This window comes from Erithacus rubecula (assembly GCF_903797595.1).
Source record: "Erithacus rubecula genome assembly, chromosome: 1".
NCBI lineage: Eukaryota > Metazoa > Chordata > Aves > Passeriformes > Muscicapidae > Erithacus > Erithacus rubecula.
Genome location: NC_136658.1, coordinates 81,863,080 through 81,886,018, shown reverse-complemented (window position 1 = coordinate 81,886,018; position 22,939 = coordinate 81,863,080). Strand labels below are relative to the sequence as shown.

The 22,939-nt window shown below is 39.2% G+C and overlaps 1 protein-coding gene across 1 annotated transcript in view; it reads left to right on the top strand.

The window, feature by feature from the left end:
- The window catches only part of VWA3B (von Willebrand factor A domain containing 3B), a 54,784-nt gene that overhangs the window by 4,983 nt on the left and 26,862 nt on the right, over positions 1-22,939 (top strand). The window contains exons 3-10 of the mRNA XM_079316986.1: positions 215-433; positions 1,994-2,088; positions 4,415-4,665; positions 6,873-7,032; positions 12,513-12,682; positions 14,523-14,647; positions 21,154-21,270; positions 22,738-22,934. Coding sequence (XP_079173112.1) covers positions 215-433; positions 1,994-2,088; positions 4,415-4,665; positions 6,873-7,032; positions 12,513-12,682; positions 14,523-14,647; positions 21,154-21,270; positions 22,738-22,934 — 1,334 coding nt within the window. The remainder of the gene's footprint in view (positions 1-214; positions 434-1,993; positions 2,089-4,414; positions 4,666-6,872; positions 7,033-12,512; positions 12,683-14,522; positions 14,648-21,153; positions 21,271-22,737; positions 22,935-22,939) is intronic.

Sequence of the window (22,939 nt, the reverse complement as noted above, 5' to 3'; positions counted from 1 at the left end):
AAGTGGATGTATAGGACTGAGAGTAGCTTTCCAGATTAAGGACATTATTCAGTATAAAATAAAGAAAACAAGAGGTGAGCTATACATATATACAAGACCGTGGTGAAGAAAGGAGGGAATGCAGGTAAAGAAAGAATAAATTAATCTCATTTGGTTTTGAAATTGTTTAGTTAAAATGTAAATGTAGTGTTTCCCTCATTTCTCTTTACAGCAGATGCCTTTGATTCAAAGCACAGACAAGATACTGAAGATTCCCACAGGGTCCACAAGAAGAAATTGAAGGAGAAGACAAGGGGAGTGGTGGTTGGTCAGTGGAGAACAGATGTACAGTCCCTTGTTTCATCTTCTAAATGGCTTCAGCGTTATGGTCTCAAAAGAAACAAATTATCCCTGTCCCAGATTTTGTCCCAAATTGGATTCCAGCTCAGGAAAGGTATAAGACATATCAATAATAGGATAATAAATCCCCTACCTTTGAATAGTCTGGAGAGTCACACTCATGCTGCACCCCAATGTACACAGTAGAGATTCCCACATTGTCTCTTATAATAATGGCAGAAATGGAAGCTGTATCCACAGTTGCTGACATTGCCAGTTCAGAGAACTGAGAATCTCCTTCTCTCTCTGATGTAAGAAGGACTAGGGGTCTGAGAATGGCTTTCCTTACTCAGCTGTACTGTTTCTTTACCTTAGGTGCAGTTCACATCCTCACCAGTATAGCTGTAGCTGGGAAATAGCTGGTGCTGCTGAGACTATTACAAATAACACACGATAAGATCTCTGTCTCCTTTCAGATGGCAAACATAATGCATGCCATGCCATAATCTGTGACCTACTATTGATAATGAGAGTCAGTAAACGTGATTTGGAATAGTATATTATTTCCAGGTATCCAGCTTTAAGGAAAAAGTTAAATTTAATTAGAATTCAGTCTGCTTTTCATGCAAAGTTGGACTATAGAAAAATGTTCCTTTGCAGTTATCTGACAGCTGGAGGGGAAGAGTTTGCTAATAATTATTAACCACTGCCATAATGGTGCTTTTCTGAGCATGGTAATATATTCTTTTCTTTGAACAGCTTGCTGCCTGAGAAGTAGGAATTGTGATGTACTGCAATAGTTCTAAGTTGCATAATTTAAGGTTTTGGCTGGCTTGTGTCCATGGGGCATTCAAAAATCACCAGTGCAATTCCTGATATTTTGTATGCTGCAGATGAAGAAGAAGCTGTTAAGCAGGGTTAAAGTTGTTACAGTGTTAGGAGCAGAATGTACTAGCTTGGAAGGGCAGCATGGTGTACAGATAGCTGCTTTATGACGTTAACTCTTCCCACCCCTAATGTTTTCCTATCAGTGGAGATCCTGGAGAAGATTTCTAGCTACTGAAATTGCAGAGTGCAGCCTTTTCCTTAGATGCACTCACTTCTGCACCCACTGAGTTGTGTAAGAGAACAGCATTATCTGTACCAGATTTTGTATTTGGTTAGACAGACAAATATTTGCAAGTCCTGTTGTGAAGTTGCCCAAACCTCACAATAATTAAAGTCCCATGTAGCTTTTTAGCCTAAAAGTAATTAGATGTGGGATTTTTCCTCACTTCTGACTAAACTGGGAAGAAGCAGCAAAGCAGAGTGACTCTATGGGAGGAAAATGAACCAGGAGCCAAAAGGGACTGCAGCCCAGGCAGTGCCCTCACTGAACAGCACACAGTCCTGCAGCAGGGCGAGGTAATTAACCATGTCTAGGATCCAGCCAGGGAATGCAGCCAAGGACAACAGGAGATGCAGCCAGAGGTTGAGAGCTTCAGGGCCCCATCATAGATATAACCAGAAAATAAAACAAAAACAGAATTAGAATTTCTCTCAAGTTTATTGATGTCAAGAACTCAATACTGATGCATGTGCCTTGCACATGAATGACATATACATCAGCCTGAAAAATACCTGTTTGAAGTAGTCCCAAAGATTAGCAACTTGATCTTTTGTAAATTTTATGTAGATTATGTGACCACGTTGGGGAAACCTGTGGCTTCTCGATATGCAGATGGTCTGTTTCCTCAATACAAGAGAGCACAAGATGGCAGCGTGTATAATGTAAGTGTGGCTGACATGCCAACTTCCCTGTCTGCTTAGAAGTTACCACTGAAACAGAATGATGAGACTAAAATGTCTTCTATGGCATAAAATACTTACATTCTTTGTGAGAACTTTATCTTTTGATATTTTTTTCTTCTGTTTTGTCAAACTGTTAATGCTAACTGTCAGTGGTAGAAAAGCTAGATACCTTCTTTCCTTTCTAAGTCTTAGTCTCTTGCCTTGGTGCAGCATTACAGTAAATCTTTTCCAGACGACATTGCAGTTTCTAAGCAACATCTACCCTGTCTTGAAAAAGGGAACCCTTAAAGAGAAGATGTTCAGAACCAGTTAAAAAAAAAATTGTAATCAATAAAACAAATGGGGATGCTGAAATAAGAAGACATAATGCGCTGTCATTGCCAATGCAAAGCAGTGCTTTGCTTAGTGCCAGCAGGTCACAAAAGGCTCAGCCTATTCTATAGAGACAGCTAGCTGGATCTCTGCCCAGGCTCATGTTCTAAGGAATGTCTTAGCAGCAGCTGCTGGCAGCCCCATTGTTAAGAGGATGGATTCGGATTGAAGAGATGTGCATGTGAGTGTGGAAGGGAGAGAGTTAATTTATAAAGGATTTTACAAAAACAAATGGCTTGTCATTTTTTCTGATGACTAGAGTCACTTCTGATGGCACAAAGCTTAAAAATGGGTAAAGAACCATTTCAGGGAGGCTTTCCCCCTCATTTTATTCCCATTGATTCAATATGAAATATCTACTTAATGTCTTTTAATCTTAGGACATGGGAGCAGCAGGAAAGGCATTTTTGCTACTATACAAAATCTGGTCATATGTCCTTTAGGATATTGAACACCATATTGTATACAGTTACTACAGGCTTAGAAGAAGCCATTCAAACCAGAGCAGGTACTGAGAAGAGCTGGTAGGATGAGCTGCAGTGGAGTGATGATCTTGTAAGAGGGCTTGGTTGATGCTGAAATGTAAGCCTGAAAGAAGACAGAAGAAGAGTAGTATTATTGCCCTTGAATGCTCCATAAAGGCAAATTACAGGGATAGGGAGAAGCTGTAGTTTTCTCTGCTAAAAGGCATTCTAGTTCAAAAATAAATGGGTATGAGCTGAATGAGTAAAATTAGGCTGGACAGTCAGAAGTTTTCTGGCCCTCAGAGAAATGGGAATCTGCACTTGCTTACTACACGTGAGGGAGTATTCTAAGAAAAGTGCTTTATTTTAAGATGGAGTTCGGTCAGTGTAGTGCAATAAACTTCTCTGTATGAATCTGACTGTCATAGGAGGAAACTGAATTTCTAAGTGCTCCTTCCCAGGCTGACGTTCCTTTGGCAGACTGCCTGAGACTCTGTATGTGGGAGGCACGTTACAGGGCCTGAGCTGATATTAAAGAACACAGAAAAATACAAATGAGAAGGAGAAGTGTGCAGACTGACACACAAAATATCTTATCCCTGAGGAATGTTCTTGTTTAAAAACATATCTATTTCCAAGGTTTTGTACTTAGTGCTGGAAAGGACATTAGAGGTAGAAGGCAACCAGTAAATCAGCTTACATAGGCCAGAGATATTGGGAGAATCTGTGGTGCATTTTTAGATCCACAGGTCATAGTGAATGTGTACACACTTATTCATAGGGAGGATGTGCTGGTTTTAATTTTAATACTGCATCTAGATTTTACTTTACTGAAAAGATATGGGAAGTTTTAGTTATTGATTGCAGTTATCTGAACTAAATTTGTCTAAGCACCTACCCACAAATAGTTAATCTGCAATGCTGGGCATTGTTAGTGAAATAATAATACAAACAAGAAACATTTTATGTTTTCCTTTCAAATGCTAAAGACAAGGTGGAGATTGAAGTGCTGTAGAACCAAACCGTATGCTGCCCTGTATTGCTGTAAATTCTTTTTTTACAGCCAGTCATAGTTCTAGTCTGAGAAGGTACAAAGTTTCTGTGTCCTTGTTTGTTCACCCATCTGCTCTGCAGCCCTTTCTACATCCTAGCTTGTGTTCAGCTCATTCTAATTGCTCCAGTTTTGAGATAGACAAGTCAGACAACCCACTGGCACTGTCCCATGCTCACATAAAAAAGATTATGAAAAGCAATTAGGACAAAATGCAGTGCCTTTTCTTTATAGCTTGGATGCATTTGTCAAGTATTTGCTCTTGAAACAGTGGAGGGAAAATTGGTTGTTTTCACTGCTACCTTAGCTGGCATATCTGACACTTACAAACTAGCTATGCAGCTGTGCTAAGCTTGGGGCTGCATTTGTATTATTTGTTTTGATATTCAATTTCCTTCTCTCCCTTATTTGAATAAAGCTGACAGCCAAAAAAGAACTGATTCTTCATTTTGTGGATTGTCTAATTGGAGCTATTGAGCTATATGAGCAGCGAATGGAATGGTTAACCAGTGAGAGCCGGCAGATATTTGGAGTGATTCAAGAACAGTGCATTGTCATTGTGTTGGATTTTGGCACTGCAGCTCCAACTGAATTTGATCTATGTCGGGATGCACTTTCTATGGTACTTGTGGAACAGGTGATACAAATTTCCAGATTCAACCTCATTTGGTAAGCAGAAAGAATCAGAATCGTCAAATGGTTTGGGTTGGAAGGCACTTTTAAAGGTGGTCTGGTTCAACATGCCTGCAAATGGGCAGAGACATCTTCCACTACACCAAATTGCTCAAAGCCACATCCAGCCTGACCTTGAATGTTTCCAAGGGTGATGCATCTCCTACCTGCCTGGGAAATCTGCTGATGTGTGCTCAGGGTGTTTCAGCATCCTGGTGGTAAAAAAAATTTCTTCCTTTTGTCTAGTCTGAGTATAGGTTCTTTTAGTTTAAAACCATTACCTCTTGTTGTATTGCTACAGGCCCGACTAAAAAGACTCTCCATTTTTCTTCTAAGTCTCTTAGTCTGAAAGGCCACAGTCAGGTCTCTCCAGGCTGGACAAAGAAGTCCATGTCAGCCCATTGCTTGGGAATAAAAAGGAATTCCATCTTATACGTGTTTGGATAAGGTGCTTTCTGTACTGCAAATTGTCATGGTTCATGTCATGCTGATATCTGTAGATTTCCCACCAATTTTCACCCATAGACTTGCTGAACAGGCCACTTCCATTTAACAGAAGGCCACTGTTACCCTGAAGAGCAGATAAAGGGTAACAGAACCCAAATACCAACAGATGTCTTCTACAAAATCAGAAGGATTTACAACAGCATTAATGCCCTTCAGATGTTGCAATATTAGTGAAACAGTGAGATTCTATCTGACCACCTATTCCATTCTTGTATCTTTAGACATTAGAGGTTTCTGCCTTGCAGCTAAATGTGCACGCCCCCAAGTAGCATAGGCACAGGCATAGCCATTTGTATTTCTATAGATTTCCGTGGTCACAGAACTCAGTAGCAGCACTAGGAAACAATAGTTGATTTCCATAACAAAAGATTTCCAAGCGCTTGTTCCCTAAGAGGAATAAATTAATTTGCTTTTAGTTAGAAGAATAGAAGCAGCTATTCAAATTTTACTTATCTGCAAAAATTCTCATGCATGAGAATTTGAATGCGTAAGCTTGGGTTGGGATAGATGAGTGGGAAAAAAACAATGCACAAATTAAGTTATATAATTTTAAAATGGGTTCCACAATGTTAACTTGCAATGTTATTTTACCCAGGCGTTGTCTTACAGATTTGATTCAGGTACCCTATCTTAGTTCTCTAGCTTGTGGTACTGGTGCTACTGAGATTTGGAAGGGAGAGTAATAAAGTCACAGAATGGTTTGGGTTGGAAGGGACATTATAGACCATCTATTTTCTGCCATGGGTAGGAACAACTTCCACTAGACGAGGTTGTTCAAAGCCCCATCCATCCTGGCCTTGAACACTTCCAGGGATGGGGAATCCACAGCTTCTCTCTGTTGCAATGGTAGATATTTTCAAAAGTATGCATTTTCCAAAGCAGATAACTTCCATAGATTTTGAGAACAGAGAACTTTTTCTTTAAAAACGAGCTGCAAAGCCAAGTCAAAATTAAAACAATAATTATGTTCATCAATTTGTTTGCTTTTGAAGGAGAGGAAACAAAAGACACTATAGCATATAAATTAATACTCTAAAAGAATCTTGGGAAATAAATTTTAGATTTGCAGGAAACTCTTCAAAATAGTTCTTGATGGAAATGTCACAAATACTAGAACCAGTTGTTTTTATACTTCCTTTCTATGTACAAGTGCACAGTCAAAAGTGGTCATTGGCTTTGTACTTCTGTTCTTCCATTAAGACTATGGTCTTTTGTCAATGAAAATACCAAAAAGCCTAGCATGACTTATTTTTGATGGCTAGCTAAAGATCAGCTGTACTACCAAAAAAAAAGTGACAGTTAAACTGTTCTGACACAAAGGTCATGGAGAAAGTTGTGGAACAAGACCTATGGAAGACACTTTTCTTTTTAATGCACGTATTTTAAAAACCTGATTGAGTTTTTATGATAAGGAGAGTTACGAATCAGGAACTCTTTTTAAAGATATTTTGTCTCTCCTGACCCTACTTTGGAAACAGTTGTCCCAAAAAAAACCCGACCTTATAAAATTACAGTATTTTTTTAATGATTTCATTTTTTCTCTGTTTCGTTTATTGCAAGTCTAAATTTAGTAACTGTGGTGAATTGTAATTCTTGTTTAATAATATAAAAGAACTGTAACAATAGCAGAGCTCCACTCTCTTGTTCTGCCAGCATGATTCTCACTGCTTCTGATTTATAGTTGATCTCATTTTCAGGGCTGCTGAGGATCTTATGAAGTGGCAGCAGAAATGTACTGCTGTGTGTGAGCGTACTGTGAAGTCTGCAGTTACATGGCTCTGGAAGCTGGACCATATGACAGCTGTCAGCCATACCAGCTCTGCTGAAGCACTGCTGGAAGCCATGGGTGATGAAGCGGTAAGCTCATGCATCTTTTCAGAAGCCCAAGTAAATCCAAGAGTATTCAGTGCTAGGCTGGCTGCTGCGATTTGCCCTGTTCAGTGTTGCAAAGATAAATATTAATGACAGCATTTGGAAGGGATTTTTTTTCCCCTCAAGTGTAGCTGCATACTGTGCTTAATGATTGTCATTTTATGTAAATGCACTGTATTTTGAATGCAGAAACTTGTTTATTTTCTCTCTTAGAGTACCCAGAATAAATAACATTCAGTCATTAACGGAAAAAGAAAACATATTCCCCTCCACTTTCTTTGCCACAAAAGTTTCTCAGGGCTTCAGGTTTAAGATGAAGTTTCTAGTACTGAAATTATTGAAGGCAGGGAAACCATTTTTATTTTGTTACGTAGAAACTTGCTCATGAGAAGTTATATTTAAAATTTGACGTAATACAGAGATTTATGGAAGTATTGGCTTATGGTAGGGCTACACAAATCCTTTTTCATCAGCCAGGTGATAGCTAGACTTTCTTCCAGGACAGAGACAAAGCATGCACAGTTATTCCTACAATTAAGTGCTGTTCATTTTTAAAAGTACCCTATTACTTTATTCATTAGAGTCACAAGAAATGAAACATATATGCCATCATTTGAGCTAGTCACTTAAAACTTGTGTTATTAAAGAGAAATTTTATGACATTTACTTATGATGTATATTCTTTCAGTTCTCTAACACCTGAATTTAAAAGAAAATTTGACCTACTGTCTGTGGAGTAGAATCGTTGCTTTTTACTGCTATTAACATCCATCCCTGTGCACAGATCCAATCCTAACTCCTTTGTAAATCTCTTTCTGGGACTTTGTGTGAAAGAGAAGGTAAATTTTGCTTGAGTTACTTTCTGGTTCCTTATGCTGCTGGACTCTCATCCAGATGAGCCTTGATGTTTGGAAACTAATATTGAAAAGGAGCTGAATAAGGAAAAACTTGTTCACCATTGAGATTTTTTTCTATGAATACTTTTTAAAATGGCCCTTCCATAAATTTTATTAGCATTTTCAATTTGCAGTGTAATACTGATTTCCTGATGAATAACTATAAAATTGTACTTAGATTTCAGCATTGTCTAGATGAAAAAAGTCTTGTTGGACCTGGTGGGTCTCTCTCTAATATTTGTTTGAATAAACAAATATTAAAATCTGTCAGACAGTGAAACATCTATTATTATTTTTCCAGATACTGGTGGGCCAGTAGGCAATCTGGGGGAGTCAATTGTGGCAGGTGCTCAACATGAAACAAACTTCAATTTCTCCTAACCAGAGTCATTATCATTCATAACTGACAGTTCAATGAAGAGCAATATTCACTGTAATGCAGACTGGGGATACCCCATTCAGTCCTAGGCAAAACTTGTCTACTTCCTGAACAGTCATGAATAACTCATTCCTAAGAACTGACTTCATCCACAGAGGTTGCCCCAAAACAACAGGTTTTTTTTTTTTTTCTCCTTGTTTTTTCTCCTAGACATGGCTCTTCTTGTCATTCCTTCAGCGGGTCTTTTCTTCCCATCTGTGGTGATTTCTTAGATTTCCTTTCCTTATGGCCTGTAAATCCCAAATTCAAGATCAGTCTGCTGTAATGTTGCAATCCTACCTGGCACAAATGCATCCACAGTGTCTAGCCTCCAGTTCTGTACAGGTGCCACTCCATGAAGTGTGGATCATTCATCCAAAACACCTCCCCACCAAGATCAAGACTGTGAAGAACTCTTCATATATGAAGTTTTTTCCTTGTTTAAATTTTTAAATTATAATTTTCAAAATATGATGGACTCATTTGAAAGGTTTTAACCTTTCCCCACTAGCCTATGAGGAACATTTCCTTTGTGGTATGTCATTGCTGGGTTTATAGTTAAGTAGAGTGAATTATTGGTGGTTCATAATTTTTTAAAATTTTCTTGTGCGGGGTTAGTTCTATATAAGCTCTGCCCAATAAATGTCAGGATTTTAACAGTTGCATAGGCAGGCAGTGAATCCCTTGAAAAAAGTGTGAAAATTTCTATTCTTGTTGAATATCAAGTTTATGAATTAAAGTCTCTCTTAGAGGGGAAGGGGAAAATGGCTGTGAATCTGAAGGAACATAGGGAAAATGGCTGTATAACATGCATTCATTCCTCTGGGCTAGGGGCTTCTTCAACAAAAACAATAGGAATATGGTGTTGTTCAAGGACTGGGTCTCATCTGGGAGACCTATGTGCAGGCTCAGATAGCTTTTTAGCTGAAGAAGGCAGACAGGGAACTTTGTAAAACTGAACTAAAACACAGCTTGGTGTAAGAGTTAGTTCATTTTGTTTCTATGTACCTTTTTCTAAATTTTTCTTTTATTATTTTGTTAATCTTGCACTTTAGTAAAAAACATAAATTTTTCTCTTTACCTTTAGTATTTGTCCAGAGCTATCAGTGTTGCTGGGACACCTGGTCCTGCTTGCTCCCAAATAAGTGGAGTCTAAAACTATGGCCCCTGCCTTGCACATGGAGTGTCTTGCTCCTCCTCAAAATTCAAGAGAAATTCAAGATGGCAAGGTGCTGCTTCGATAGTTTGCCTGATCCAGCCTGAAATTGGGTTGCTGCTTGGAAGGTGCTTTGGCACCTTCCATTGTTGAGGAAGGTGCTAAAAAGTACATGAGGGAGGAAGCTTGAAATGCAGAAATTATTCAGGGAGCTGGAATGCAAATCAGTATCCAAGGCAGTAGTGGAAATGTATGAGCAGACTTGTAGGTGATACTGAATTTGCTTTACTACTGCATGAAATTATGTGAGTGCAGAAACATTTCCTCAGTGCCATCCCAGACTCAAACAGTTGTATTTTGTGGTGCACGTCCTGGGAATCCTAGTCATATTCACAGAATCATAGAGTCACAGGATGGATTTGGTTGGAAGGGATCTTAAAGACCATTTAGTTCCAGCAGCTCTGCCATGGGCATGGACACCTTTCACTTGACCAGGTAGCTCAAAGCCCCATAACCTGGCCTTGAACTTCTAACTTCTCTGGACAATTGTTCCTGGTGCCTTACACCCTCATAGGGAAGAATTTCTTCCTTGCATCTAATCTAAGTCTACCATCCTTCAGTTTAAGGCTGTTTTCTCTTGTCCTTAAAAGTCCCTCTCCAGCTTTCATGTAGGCCTCTTTAGGTGCTGGAAGGCTATAAGGTCTCCCCAGAGCCTTCTCTGGCTGAACAGACACAACTCTCTCAGTCTGTCTTCACAGGAAAGGTGCTCCAGCCCTGTGATCATCTTTGTGGCTCTCCTCTGGACTCCTCCAGAAAATCCATGGCTTCTTATGTTGAGGGTCCCAAAGCTGGACACAATGCTCCAGGAAAGATCACCTGGGTGTAGAGTAGAGGGACAGACACACCTCCCTTGCCTTGCTGGCCATGCTGATTTTGATGCAGCCTTGGATACAGTTGGATTTCTGGGATGTGAGTGCACATTGCTGGGTCATGTTGAACTTCTCATCAGCCAACACACCCAAGTCCTTCTCCTTAGAGCTGTTCCCAATCCATTCTTCACCCAGCCTGTGCTTGAGCTTGGGATTGCCCTTACCCAGAAGCAGGACCTTACATTTGGCCTTGTATTTCATGAGGTTCCCTTGGTTCCATGTCTCAAGGCTGCCCAGGTCCCTCTGGATGGCATCTCTTCCCTCCAAGGCATCAGACAGCACACAGCTTGGTGGTGTTGGCAAACTTGCTGAAGGCACAGTCAGTCCCACTGCCCTTATCACCAACAAAGATGTCAAAAAGTGCCAGTCCCCATACTGACCCCTCAGGAGCACCATGGACATTCCACTTCAACATCAAGCTGTTCACCCTAATTCTTGAAGTGCAACATCCAGTCAATTCCTTATCCACTGAGTGGTCCATCCACCAAATCCACATTTCTTCAATTTAGAGACAAGGATGTCATGCAGAACAGTGTCAAATGCTTGATGCATGTCAAGGTAGATGAGGTCAGTAGCCACGGTGTAGAAGGTTGCCAAATTTATCAGCCATGGTTTGATCTTAGTGAAGCCATGTTGGCTTCTTGCTTTCCATGTGCCTTAGCATAATTTCCAGGATGGTCCATGCTGGGCACAGAGGTGAGTGTATTCAAATATATTTTTTCCATTAAACAATGATTTGTCAGGTATTTATCAGCTGGTATGTACCATGATATAGAACTGATATACTGCACATTTTGTCTTGAAAGTCATCATGGAATAGTTGTTTGTTATATTTGTTTTAATGATGGTGAAAATTCAAGAAACGTACTTACCATGAGGATGGTTACATGGATATATGCAGGTAACATAAAATCCTTCATAAGATAATATTCAAGCAATAACTAAAGGACATTTTTTCGGCTTCTCTCTCTTGTAATAACATTTTCAGAATATAAGTGTGTGTGGTTATAGTAAATATGCCAAGCTCCCTCTGCCTTGGGAATTACAAAAAATACAAATCATTTGTAAATATCAGAAATAGCACTCAAAAAATCACAGAATCACAGAGTATGCTAGGTTGGAAAGGACCCACCCACAGGATCATTGAACCCAACTCCTGGCCCTGCACAGGACCATCCCCAAGAGTCACACCATGTGCCTGACAGTGTTGCCCAAATGCTTCTTGAAGTCTGTCAGTCTTGGTGCTGTGACCACTTCCCTGAGGAGCTATTCCAATGCCCAACCACCCTCTGGGTGAAGAATTTTTTAGATATCCAACCTAAAACATGCCTCACACAGCTTCGTACCATTCCCACACTGGTCACCACAGAGAAGAGACCAATGCCTAGCCCTCCTCTTCCCCTCAGGAAGAAGTTGTAGACTGCCATTAGGTCTCCCCTCAGTCTTGTCCAGGCTGAACAGGCCAAGTGACCTCAGACACTTCCTGTCAAGGCCCATCTTTGTTGCTCTCTTGGACACTCTCCAATAGTTTAGTGTCTTTCTTATGTTACAGTGATCAAAACTGCACACAATATTCAAGATGAGGTTGCACTAGTGCAGAGGAGAACAGGAAAATCACCTCCCTTGACTGCTGTCTTTCCTAGTTTTAGAATACATGCTGCCAATATAATATGTCTGGTATAAAGCTCCTACATAGAATGTCTCTTGATAAAAATGGCATATGGCACAGAGCCTTTTTCTGACCAATGATGCAATTGTCCTTCCTTACACCTCTCTTTGACTTCAGTTAACTTCTGTGGAAAGAGGCTTGCATTGGGCAGAATCAGACCCAGGGACTGTGGGATAGGTTCTTGTCTCACTTGAGGAACTTAAGTGTGTCCTTCCTTTGAATTACTAGAAATAAATGAGAAGAAGAACCAAAGGTCTGAAAAACTTATAGTTAAGCAATGCATATGTTTTACCAAATTTTCCTACCAGTACTGAGCACAGGACAGTGCTTGAATAAATATCAGGCATTTATGCAAAACAATGTCTTCCAGTTAACTTTTTTTCCTGTTTAATGACAGGTCGAAGCTGTTTATTACTTTGCTGTGGGGGATGTTCCAGTAGACACAAAGCAGCTACTCCTCGAAATGGTTTCAGATGGCTCCTGTCCAGTCAACACAGTGTCTTTCAATGCTAGGGAAGATGAAACTATTATTTTTCTGAAGGAGTTGAGCCATTTGGCGTCTGGCAGGTATGACAAAGAAGAACAGTAAAGATTTCAGTACTCATGAAAGTTCTTTGCTGATAGGGATGGTATTGGGGCATACTTGAGTGTAATCCATGAAGTCAGTGATCTGGGCATGGGGAAATAATCTTAAGAGATATAACTAGAATGAAGGCCCTATTTAATGCAGCTTTTTTCTGCATATTTTCTCACTGGCTTGCAGAAAGGCTATTCCCTTTTCTGCCCAAAATTGTCTGCCACCTGCCTCTCTCTTGAAGTCCAGAAAACTGTTCAGGGGAAATAGTCACACATAAACTAAGTGGGGTTTTTTTGTGTTGCTTTGTACATTAGTAATATCCACAAGCACCAGAAAAAGATCTAAGGTTTTGTTGAGTCAAGTGCCATAGAGACATGTACTAAAAACGAAGTGCCTGTCCTAAATGAGCAGCTCATAGAACAATAGAAAATTTATGTTATTAATGGTTGTTGCTCTTCAGGCCTGGTTGTGTGGAAAAGCAGTTCTTAACTTGCTCTCTAGCATCCTTTTAGTATGGTTGGTGGAAATTAATATATTCCACATGGCTTGTTGACTGCTTTATCCTCTGAATCAGCCATGTGGTGAGAATCAGCCTTCACTAGAAGTGGATAAGATGACTTAAATCTTGATTCCATTATCAAAATAAGGAAAACAAATGAACAAATACAAAACCCACAAGACCAAACTCATCCTCAACAGCAGGAAGGCAGTAGGAGTCAGTAGGTGTTTCTCTGCTTAACAGAAGTCACCATACAGTTACAGACTTGTGAAATGGCTGCTAGCTTTTTCTGTTTCACTGTTGTTTGTGCAAGAGTGGGAAGCCCTCCAACAGTAGAAATCTCCCAAATGACAGCAGAGCAATTGGTAAGATGGCAGCTGCTTAGCTCTTTTATAGCCATCTGTGTTTAGAAATAGCTTTTAGGAGATGGGAGCGTCTGCCAAAAACAAGACCGTGGGAAAGTGTTATGTTTGCTCTGGTCTGATGTGTGTTTAAAATGATTGTGGTCATTTGGAAACATGGTACCTCTATGGTACCAGGTATATTGCCAGTCACTATCCCTCATTTTCTTTTGTGGTTATACCTTCTTTATTAAAGGAAAGTGAATGTTTCTTGTATGCTGGAGACAGAGGCAAAAAGGGTTGTGGCAGGGAGCTGAGAGGAATTGTTTTGTTTGATATTATTCTCACTGTCATCTTTTTGCATGAGTCTAGCTTTTGTGCAGAGATATACAGGGTCAGTTAGTAACTTGCTGGTGGATATTTGCCCAATAACTGTATATAAGTTTAAGTCAGCTTTCCCATAGGAGTGGCCAAGTTCATGGGCTTTTCATGCCTTGAACCTGTTTCTAGTGTAATTCTGTTTTGGAAATGCATCTTTTTCCTGCTCTGAGAGCTTCTCTGTTTTGACAATGAGGGTAAATGAAGTCTGCTTGTCATCCTGATTTGTATGTCCGTAATGAAATAAATGTTCCTGTTAGGCTTTCAACTGGGAGGATAATCTGATAAAAAGGTGTTAGTGTCATCTCAGACATCTCAAATTGCATGCCTACTCAGCCTCTTAAAAGCATTAATTAAAAATAGATTTCCAGGAAATTGAAGAGTGAGGTGCCTTGCAGTAAGTAATACCAAAAAAAAAAAAAAGAATATTCTACATGAGATGACTTCAGAAAGTGCATAAATGTATATAAAAAGTTTGTTAATGTTAATAATCTTATTGTAGTTGAAGATTTAGATATAATTCTGTAGCTGTATGTGTGAAAAACATCTCTTTAAAATTTGAAAATTATTTATGTATTTTGTGTACTGATGAAAACTCATTTTGTATTACAGATTCCATGCTTTTTCTGGGAAGAATGACTGTAGAGACACTACTGGAGCTGCACTAATGTATGAAGAGGATGGAAGAGGATCAATTGCCCTGAACTCTGGAAAAGTGAAAGGGCGAGTGCCATTAGGTAGACAATATAAACCCTAAGGTTATACTGATATTTTCAGTGAGATGTCAGAATAGAAATGTAGTTTAGGAACTTGATGAGTGTAAAATCAAAATAAACCTGTAGGTGTGGGTGGGCTGATGACAGGACTGGTCTGGAAATGGAAATTCTCTGGGTGAGAAGGAGAGGGCGAGGAAAAGAGAAAAATGAAAGACAGTAGAGGATGTGCACATGAGAATGAAGTGAAAAAAAAAGGGAGAAGATAATTTGTTTAGGAATATGAAGTATAGTACTTGCGTGCTTATGCCAGTGACCTTGTGGAAATGTATGGAGGAATGGTAAAAAGGAAGAGGAATAGTGTGGCAGACCATATGATACAACAGCTAACCTCAATATAGGCCAAGTTCATGGGTAATATAAGGTGTTTAAATCACCAAGAGGTTTACTTGCTTGTCCCAAGAATTTGTCACAAAGACAGGCAAAAAGCACAGTAAAGTGACCATAAAGAAGGCAATGTAAAGTGGTGGTGGGAGGATTTAAAGAAAATATACCAGGAGGAAACAACCAAAATAAACAGTTTCACTGGTGGGTGGAGCTGGGCAGAAAGCTCAGTGTGTTTCATATTAGTCACAGTGCTACTTCCTCTGGGTAAGTGTTCAGTGGAATTGGACTGTGCTTTCAGCCAGGATGGGAGGAGAGGGGCTTGTGATGTGAAGTGAGGCTTTGTGTGTCAAATCTGATGTCTTTCTCAGCAGGAAAATAAAACAAAAATATTTATTTTAGACATCAGGAATCATCTAAAGATGTCTTCAGTCCAGTGGCTCAACACACCTATCCCTACTCTCCCTTTGTGCTGGTGCATTAGTGTTGCTCCAAAGGTAGAACAGTGTTATCCTCATCTCACTGTTAGGGAATGTATGGCATAAGGTGGATTTGGTGTCTCATGTAAGGCTGTTTGTCAATCTTGGACTGACTGGCCCGTATCTGGGTTGTAATGAAGTTTCTTGCATATTAACTTATCCTTCACTAGGACTGTGATTATAACAGCACAAGAAAAAGAATGATTGTGGGGAGCAAAAAATACAGGAGTGAGATATCACCTGCTTTTTTGAGTTGTGAAAGGGCTCTCAAGCCTCAGCCTTGCAGAGTTTACAAACCAACAGCAGAGTCTGCTTCAAAACGCTATCGTTTCATACTAATGCAGAGCAGTGTAATGATTGCCTTCAGTCTGCTGTGAGTACTTGCTTGCTGTACCACATTTGGGGGTATGCATGGGGGGAGCTGCCTCCCTCTTCCCCTGGGGCAGTTAGCCTGTTTCAATAGATGAGCCTAGAGCTCCTATATGACTGAAATTACTTCCTCACCACTGTTTCTAAAGCTGAAAGCTGAATAGCTTTAATCGGTCAAAAGGGCAGTAATCCCCTTGAAGTGCATTGTCTGTTGTGTCTTACAGCTATTATGAAGTAAAATTTACACATTAAAAAGGAACACAATTAGCTTTCTGCATTTACTGGGTATTACAAGCACAGTCGTGACATCACTAGCAGCCAATTGGAGTGTTTCAGTCATATGTAGAATCTTAAGTCCTTTCAGAAAAGCAAACACATTGAAGACATTATTCTGGTCTGTGTCTGATTTCTCTTGGTTCAGAGACTCCTTCAAGGATGTAGTAATAAGGCAATAAAAATAAAAGTGTCGATTACTCACTAATGGGCTCTGAAACTGGTTTGTGGATGTATGGCATAAACTATATGAGGAAATAAATAGAGAATGAGATGGAAATTTAATCCTTCAAACGTGGTGTTTCTGAAAACTAAAGGGAGGCACAGGAATATTTTGATTATATTCCTTTTTGTACCACAAATCCAACAGCTGAAAGCTGAAACTCATAACCATGTTATATGGACTGGAAAAGCTGTTTTAACGACATCTCATTCTTTCTGGGTACCCACTGAATATCAGCATTTTGCAAATGCTGGATATCTTTGTGTTCACTCTTTTTGATCTGCTTAACCAAAACAAGTCAGAAGTGAACTATTTAAAAATTTTGATAAGAGCTCAATTCTCCCCTGTTTTGCATCTTGAGCAGACATTTAGAAAGCAAGTGTGAGAAACTGAGAATTTTGAATTTCTTTACACTCATTTTGAGTGGGTGCTCGAGATTGAAACAGGTGTAACTCATTAAAGAATTGGGGTCCTTATGCTGGCAGCCTTAGATTTATTTATGGCAGAGAAATGCTTTTACATAAAGCCTAATTTCACCAATGTGATAATATCTCCTCATCCAGCACTAATTTTCCTGTTATCACTCTGCCTACATTCTTTGTGCAGTTTATTCATCTGTGAAAAGCTGTAGAATTAAGCAATCTTGTTATGCAGTTAAAATTATAAGTGGGAAGGAGGTGACAAGTAGGAACTTCAAGACATAGAGGGCAAGGAATGGCAGAAGCTGTGGAGAAAATATGTCTTTCTGGAAAAAGGCACATTTGTGTCATCTGCTTGGAGTAGCAGGGCAAAAAGTGCTACATAGGGCTTGAAAAGAAATGGTGCTTTGAAATACATCCTGAAATGAATAAAGAGTTCTCCCTGGCTGACATAGAAACATAGAAAATTTCTGTGTAGTGGTTTCTGTGTGGTGGAATAGATGCGCTGGCATGTGTAGAGAAACTGGAAATGGACTGAAATCAGGATTTTACTGATGTGATAAATCCAAACCGGGAAGCATCTGACCTCCTTGTGAACAGTATAAGGTTCTGTTCTTAGGTGTGCTTGATTTTTCACATTAAGGGAGATTTGATAGGGAATATTTCAGGTTGTTGTGTGCAAAAAAGGGAAGCATAACAATGTCATTCTCCTGTATGACACTGAAGTCAATGAACTCTGCACTGTTTATGTACACTGACATGGGAAAAATTGAACCCTCCCTTTGGAGAGCCAGGATAATGACTGAAGAGTAGCTACTTTACCTAGAAGCTCTAGCAAAAATCATTGCCTCTGCTTTTTTCTTGTGTGCTTTATCTAGTCTCAGCAGCCTAACCTTGGCCTGGCAAATCTCTTTGCTAATGTGTAGAGAGTGATGCAGATAGCTGTTCTGTGATACCACATTGGTTACAAAGTTCATTTGCTTTGTCCATTTGCCCAGTGAAAAAGGGGAAGGATTGGGCTACAGTGAGTTTCAATGCTGTTTGACCTGGCAGGTATGCAGGTAAAAGCTGTGGACTACCCTCTTATGCTTCTTTGTGCCTTCATTCATTCCCCTCTAAGTGGAGATTTTAAAAATCAGCTCTTAAGGGTATATTGCTGTGTTCTGCTGCCACGTGGAGGCTGAGAAAGGGACTGGCAGTGAAGAAAATCAACTTCCCCATCTTCCCTTGCCAGCAAATTCATTTTCAAATAGATATTTCATTGTATTTGGATTTACTTGCTTCCACAGTTTAAGTCAGATATTCATACAAGTAAGAAATGCATCTGTTTTCCATGATTTGCTTTTGTATTGGTATTTGCTTCCTGTTTCAAAGATATTATAGATATTTTGGATATGTTGTAGGCTGTTTTAATATTATACAGGATTTTTTTCACTAGCATTATGGAAATCAAATAGGTTACAGTGACTTGTCAAACAGGATGAGTTTGTTTATGGGGAGGTACATGTGGAAAAGCTGCTTATTTTGAGACTGTCTGCCAGTTAAATAACTGGGAAATGGAAATGAGTTTCCGTGTACATGTGCAAATGTGGTTGTGTTTTTGCTTAGGTCTGCCATCCTGCTTCTCAATTCACAGCTGTCAGCAAAATGCTTGTGGCCTTTGCCACAGGCTCTCCCCACAACCTTCCTCATCCTCATCCTCCTCCTCTTTTCTAGGGCCTCCCTTCTCCAGAGCAGAAAGGCCTTTACCTGCAGGCAGGGCACTCCTGGAACATTACCCAGGTGAGGGGCTCTGCAGGGTCAGGATGGCTGCAGGGAGAGCCCAGGGCAGCTGGTGGTGCTTGGCTCAGGCTGGACACGGGCAGCAGGGTGTTCAGGCTGATCCCCTCGAGTGCGACTGGTGGCCACCCTCCTGCCATTGCAGTGGGGTGGGTTTGGAATCAGAACCAGTGAGGTCCCCAGAGGTCTGGCTGTTACAGTGCCACCCAGAGTGGCTGGGAAGGTACTTTATGGCTGGAGAAACCAGGAGAGCAGCCCTTTGTCTCCCTGGAAAAAGTAATTTTTTAAGACAAGATTGTTCCTGGGACTTGGGTGCCTGAATGTGTACAAGAGACAGTGGCTTGGAGTTGTTGTGAGCTACACCCTCCAGAGGGGTGACTTTCTTTGCTTGGTGGTCCCCAAAAAATGGCACATCTGAGGTGTGAGCAGAGGGAGTTTAAACCAAAGTGAGATTCATGCTTTCTTGGTCATTTACAAGAGATGTTCTTTGAGGGATAGGCCACAGCTGAGAGCCACATCTGGCTTGCATGTGTATGTATGTTTTGATTTTGGGGGTTTAGTTTTGAAAGACACAGGGGTTTTTTGCCACTTCTCCTTAGCTGTAAGGGCAAAGGGACCAAGGTAAAGGTGCAGCTCAGTTATCCTGTACAGAGAGAAAGCTGTTGTGGATATCACTGCTTGCAAGTTTCTCTCCCAGTTGAATCCAGGAAAAATGGATGGAAAAAAAGGTTATAATCATCTGGAATTTCACAATGTGCAGTTCTTGGTGCTTGTAGTTGTCCTGTGTAGCAAGTGACATAAAACATACTTGCTTTGTAAAGGCATGAAGTTTTATTTTGCTGTGCTGCAAGCATAAATGAGGAAAAAATACCTTCTCATGTAATCCCAATTAATTCCATCTACCTTAATGGAGACATAAATAATAATCCTTTTAAACTGATGAGTTCATAGCATCAATTTTAGGGGAAATGAAGCAACACAATGATATAATTGTTATTGTTTTAGAGGTAGTTGAACTGTTCATATTTCTTTCAATATTTTCAAACATTATATTAAAAGTATTAATAAAATTAAATTTTGGATGACAGCAATTGACAGCTTTTGGAGGATATCCAGATTTAGTTGAAGACAGCATCACTGGAATTGCATTCTGAACAGCCTTAAACTTAAGACTACATTGATGGGTGGTGTGAACACATGTGATTGCATTTCTAGGGAGAGATTGCTTAAAAAATAAAAGTTGAATTCTTTCCAAAATATTTGAAGAGAATATTTTTCTTAATCGGTCTTAACAGTTTGAGATTACAGACTGAGGGGTTTTTTTCTCCCTTTTGTGTTTTATGTTGTGGAATGATCTGCCTTACTTCTGAAGCTTTTTGTGATTTAGGAAATCTTGATCTTTGTCCTAATGGCTGCAACAGATGTTTTGAAATGCAGGAAGGTCCCAGGAGATGGCAGTGTACAATAACACAATTCAAAATATTTCTTGGAAACTGAAAGCATTTCACAATTAAAACTGAGTTCTTATTTGTATAACATTATTACTAAGAATAATAATAGTAATCATTTTGCAGAAAGTTTATTGAAGAACTGGCAGCCTACTTTAGTAGACAATTTTGCATATCTTATCTTTCATACAGTGAACCATCATTGCATATTAGCTGAACCACTGGATGATAAGATAGTTTGCCTTGTTCAGCATTTTTACGTGCAATTCATAAAGAGGTTGTGATCTGCAATAGTTTGTAACCTATATTTGTGGTTAGGATAGCTGATGATTCAATTTCTTTTACATCTTTCCTGTAACACTGCACACGGTTTCTCTGCATTGTCCTATATTGTAATTTAAACTCTGAGAGTAACCTAATTTAACACATTTTTAATAGTAATCCTGCTGCTTAGGTATACAAGATGTCTCAATTTTTGTAGTTTCTTTTATTAAATAAATAAATATATTTATTGTTTTCATCAAGAAAGACCTATCTGTTGAAATTAAGGAAACCTTGTCTCAGTTCCAGCTTTCTATCTTTCTAATTTTTTTTTAAAATATAGCCTGGTAATATTTTTTTCTTTTTGTAGTATTTGTTTATGACTGTTTAAAATTGTTAGGATAAAAATAAATTTGTCTTTAGCAAAATTTCATCAGATAGTCATCAGGGAAAGAAGATTTATATGAAATTAATTATGAACTTTAGGAAATGGAAAGAGTCAAAAATGTCTTCTCTTTAAAATGTCAAAACTAGGTTTCCTATTTGTACCCAAGTTTTGCAATGAGGTCAAGGGGGAAACAAGTTAATTTCATTGTGGATTTTCCTTATTATTTTCTGAGGGTGCTAAAGTTTGTTTGCTTCCATTGTGGGAACAGTCTGTGGCCAGCTTTGGAGGTTAGTTCCAACATAATAAGCACCTCTCACATCCTGGAGCCAGGTTAGAGCCCTTTTTTAAGTCTGTCAGAAAACAGCTCTTGTCATTGCAATGGAACCTCAAGAAAACTATGTTATATGGCAAGATCTGGGTATACCAAGGAATTTGTTGTGATTGAGGAGTTACAAAAAATGGGAATTGTATAAAAATGTAAAATTCTATGTATTATTTCTCTTGCAGTAGCTGGTGTCCGTGAAGATGTGTTTTTGATCTGGAAGGAGCTGGAAGAAGCCAAGAGTACAGTGAGACAAGTTCAGAAAATCTTAACAGAATCTGACCAGTCTCCTTCTCAAGATGGTATCATTTCTGTTTCTTTCAAGACAGCATTATATTAATGATCAACATCTTTTTGTGAGCAGTTTTGATTGCACATCACTTGGTCATGATTTTCTCAAAGATGTCTGTATGCCAGGTGCAGCACCTATATGTCTATATAGCACATATAATTGTTATCTAAACTTAGGATTGCTTAAAACTTTCCAATACAAATCTCTGTTTACTATGGCTTAAACTTGCTAAACTTTAACAGCTCAGGCTGAAACACACTATTTTTAGTTTACCAGTGACAAGGTCTGGAAGTTACCTGGATTTTAGGATATGGGGATTTTTTTGTTATCTCTTCCTGTCTTCCTCAACCAGTAAATCATCCATTTTTTTCTGCACAACTGGGGAAATACCTCATCCCTCTCCTATCACAGTCTTCTTGGGATAGCCTCCAACCTGGTAGTTAGTTCATTACACATAAAAAGAAGAAGCAGAGGGGTTGCATTTTTGTCAAGGGTGGAAGTCTGAAAACAGTTCAGAATAAGCACTCTGGAGACAGAAACATGGCTGGTTTCTGAAGATCTGTTCTGAAAGGCTTTAACAAGGGACAGTGAGAAGCTACTTAGTCCTGCAAAAATGGAGATGCTCTATGTAAAGCGTGTGGAAGAAAGAAAACAATAATTTTCTTTTCAAAATTGTGCGAGCACATTTGTAACACTTGTTCTAAGGACCACAGGCAATCATAAAGCAAAGGTTTCCACATGAACAGACTGATCTCTGTGTGTGTAAGGGCAGTAGATGCCTCCACAGGTTTATTTACAAGCTCAGGGTCTCACTACTGTGGTCATTGTAGCTGCATCTAAACTGAGTAGACATTTGTACCACCTTGGTCCACCAAAATTGAAGTGTTATGATACCCAGTTAGGGGACCCACTGCCTTGTCATTTGGTTTAGGTGTGGTTTATTGGGATAGTGATGAGAGAGTCCTGTATCCTATTATTTTGTCTGTATTATCTGTACTGGTGCAGTGCCCTACCTTAAGATAGTTCTTAGAAACTTTGTAAAACAATATGACATTGTAGTTTGCCTTTTACTTTAAATAGCTGTCTCTAAAAAGATTAATGTTAACCAGTGGTCTTGACTGTATTTTTAATTGTATATTTTGTTGTTTCATTTTCTCAAATGATTCTCCTTGATGTTAGACATCTTATTCAGGAATGCTTTCTGGCATTTTTGAAATTCAACTGTTAAGAAAGTTCCTTTTGTATGTTGATCTTCCCATTATTTATTGTCTTTGCTCCCCGTCTTCAGTTGGTTTTTTTTTTTTTTCCAGTTACAAAAGAATTCACTATTAAAAGTCACTCAGAAATATCTTTTCACTCCAGTGCTGTCAGAGCAAGTTTGAAAATTTTGATTCCAAGATCAGAGTCTGTTTTTGAAAACAGCTTATCCAAAATGAACCATGTTATACAGGTGATGTTTGTTTATTTTCTTTATTAGCAAATAAAGATGATCATCCATTACCAAAACATATATCTGACAACTATTTGACTTCTGAGAAGTGGTTGCAGAAGTATGGCTTGAAAGCTCAGAAGCTCACACTGTACGATGCACTTGCTGATTGTGTTTTTCGCCATGTTGATGGGCTTGTTGACATAAAAACTAAACCAGAGAATGAATGTTCACAAACTGATGCTGTGAG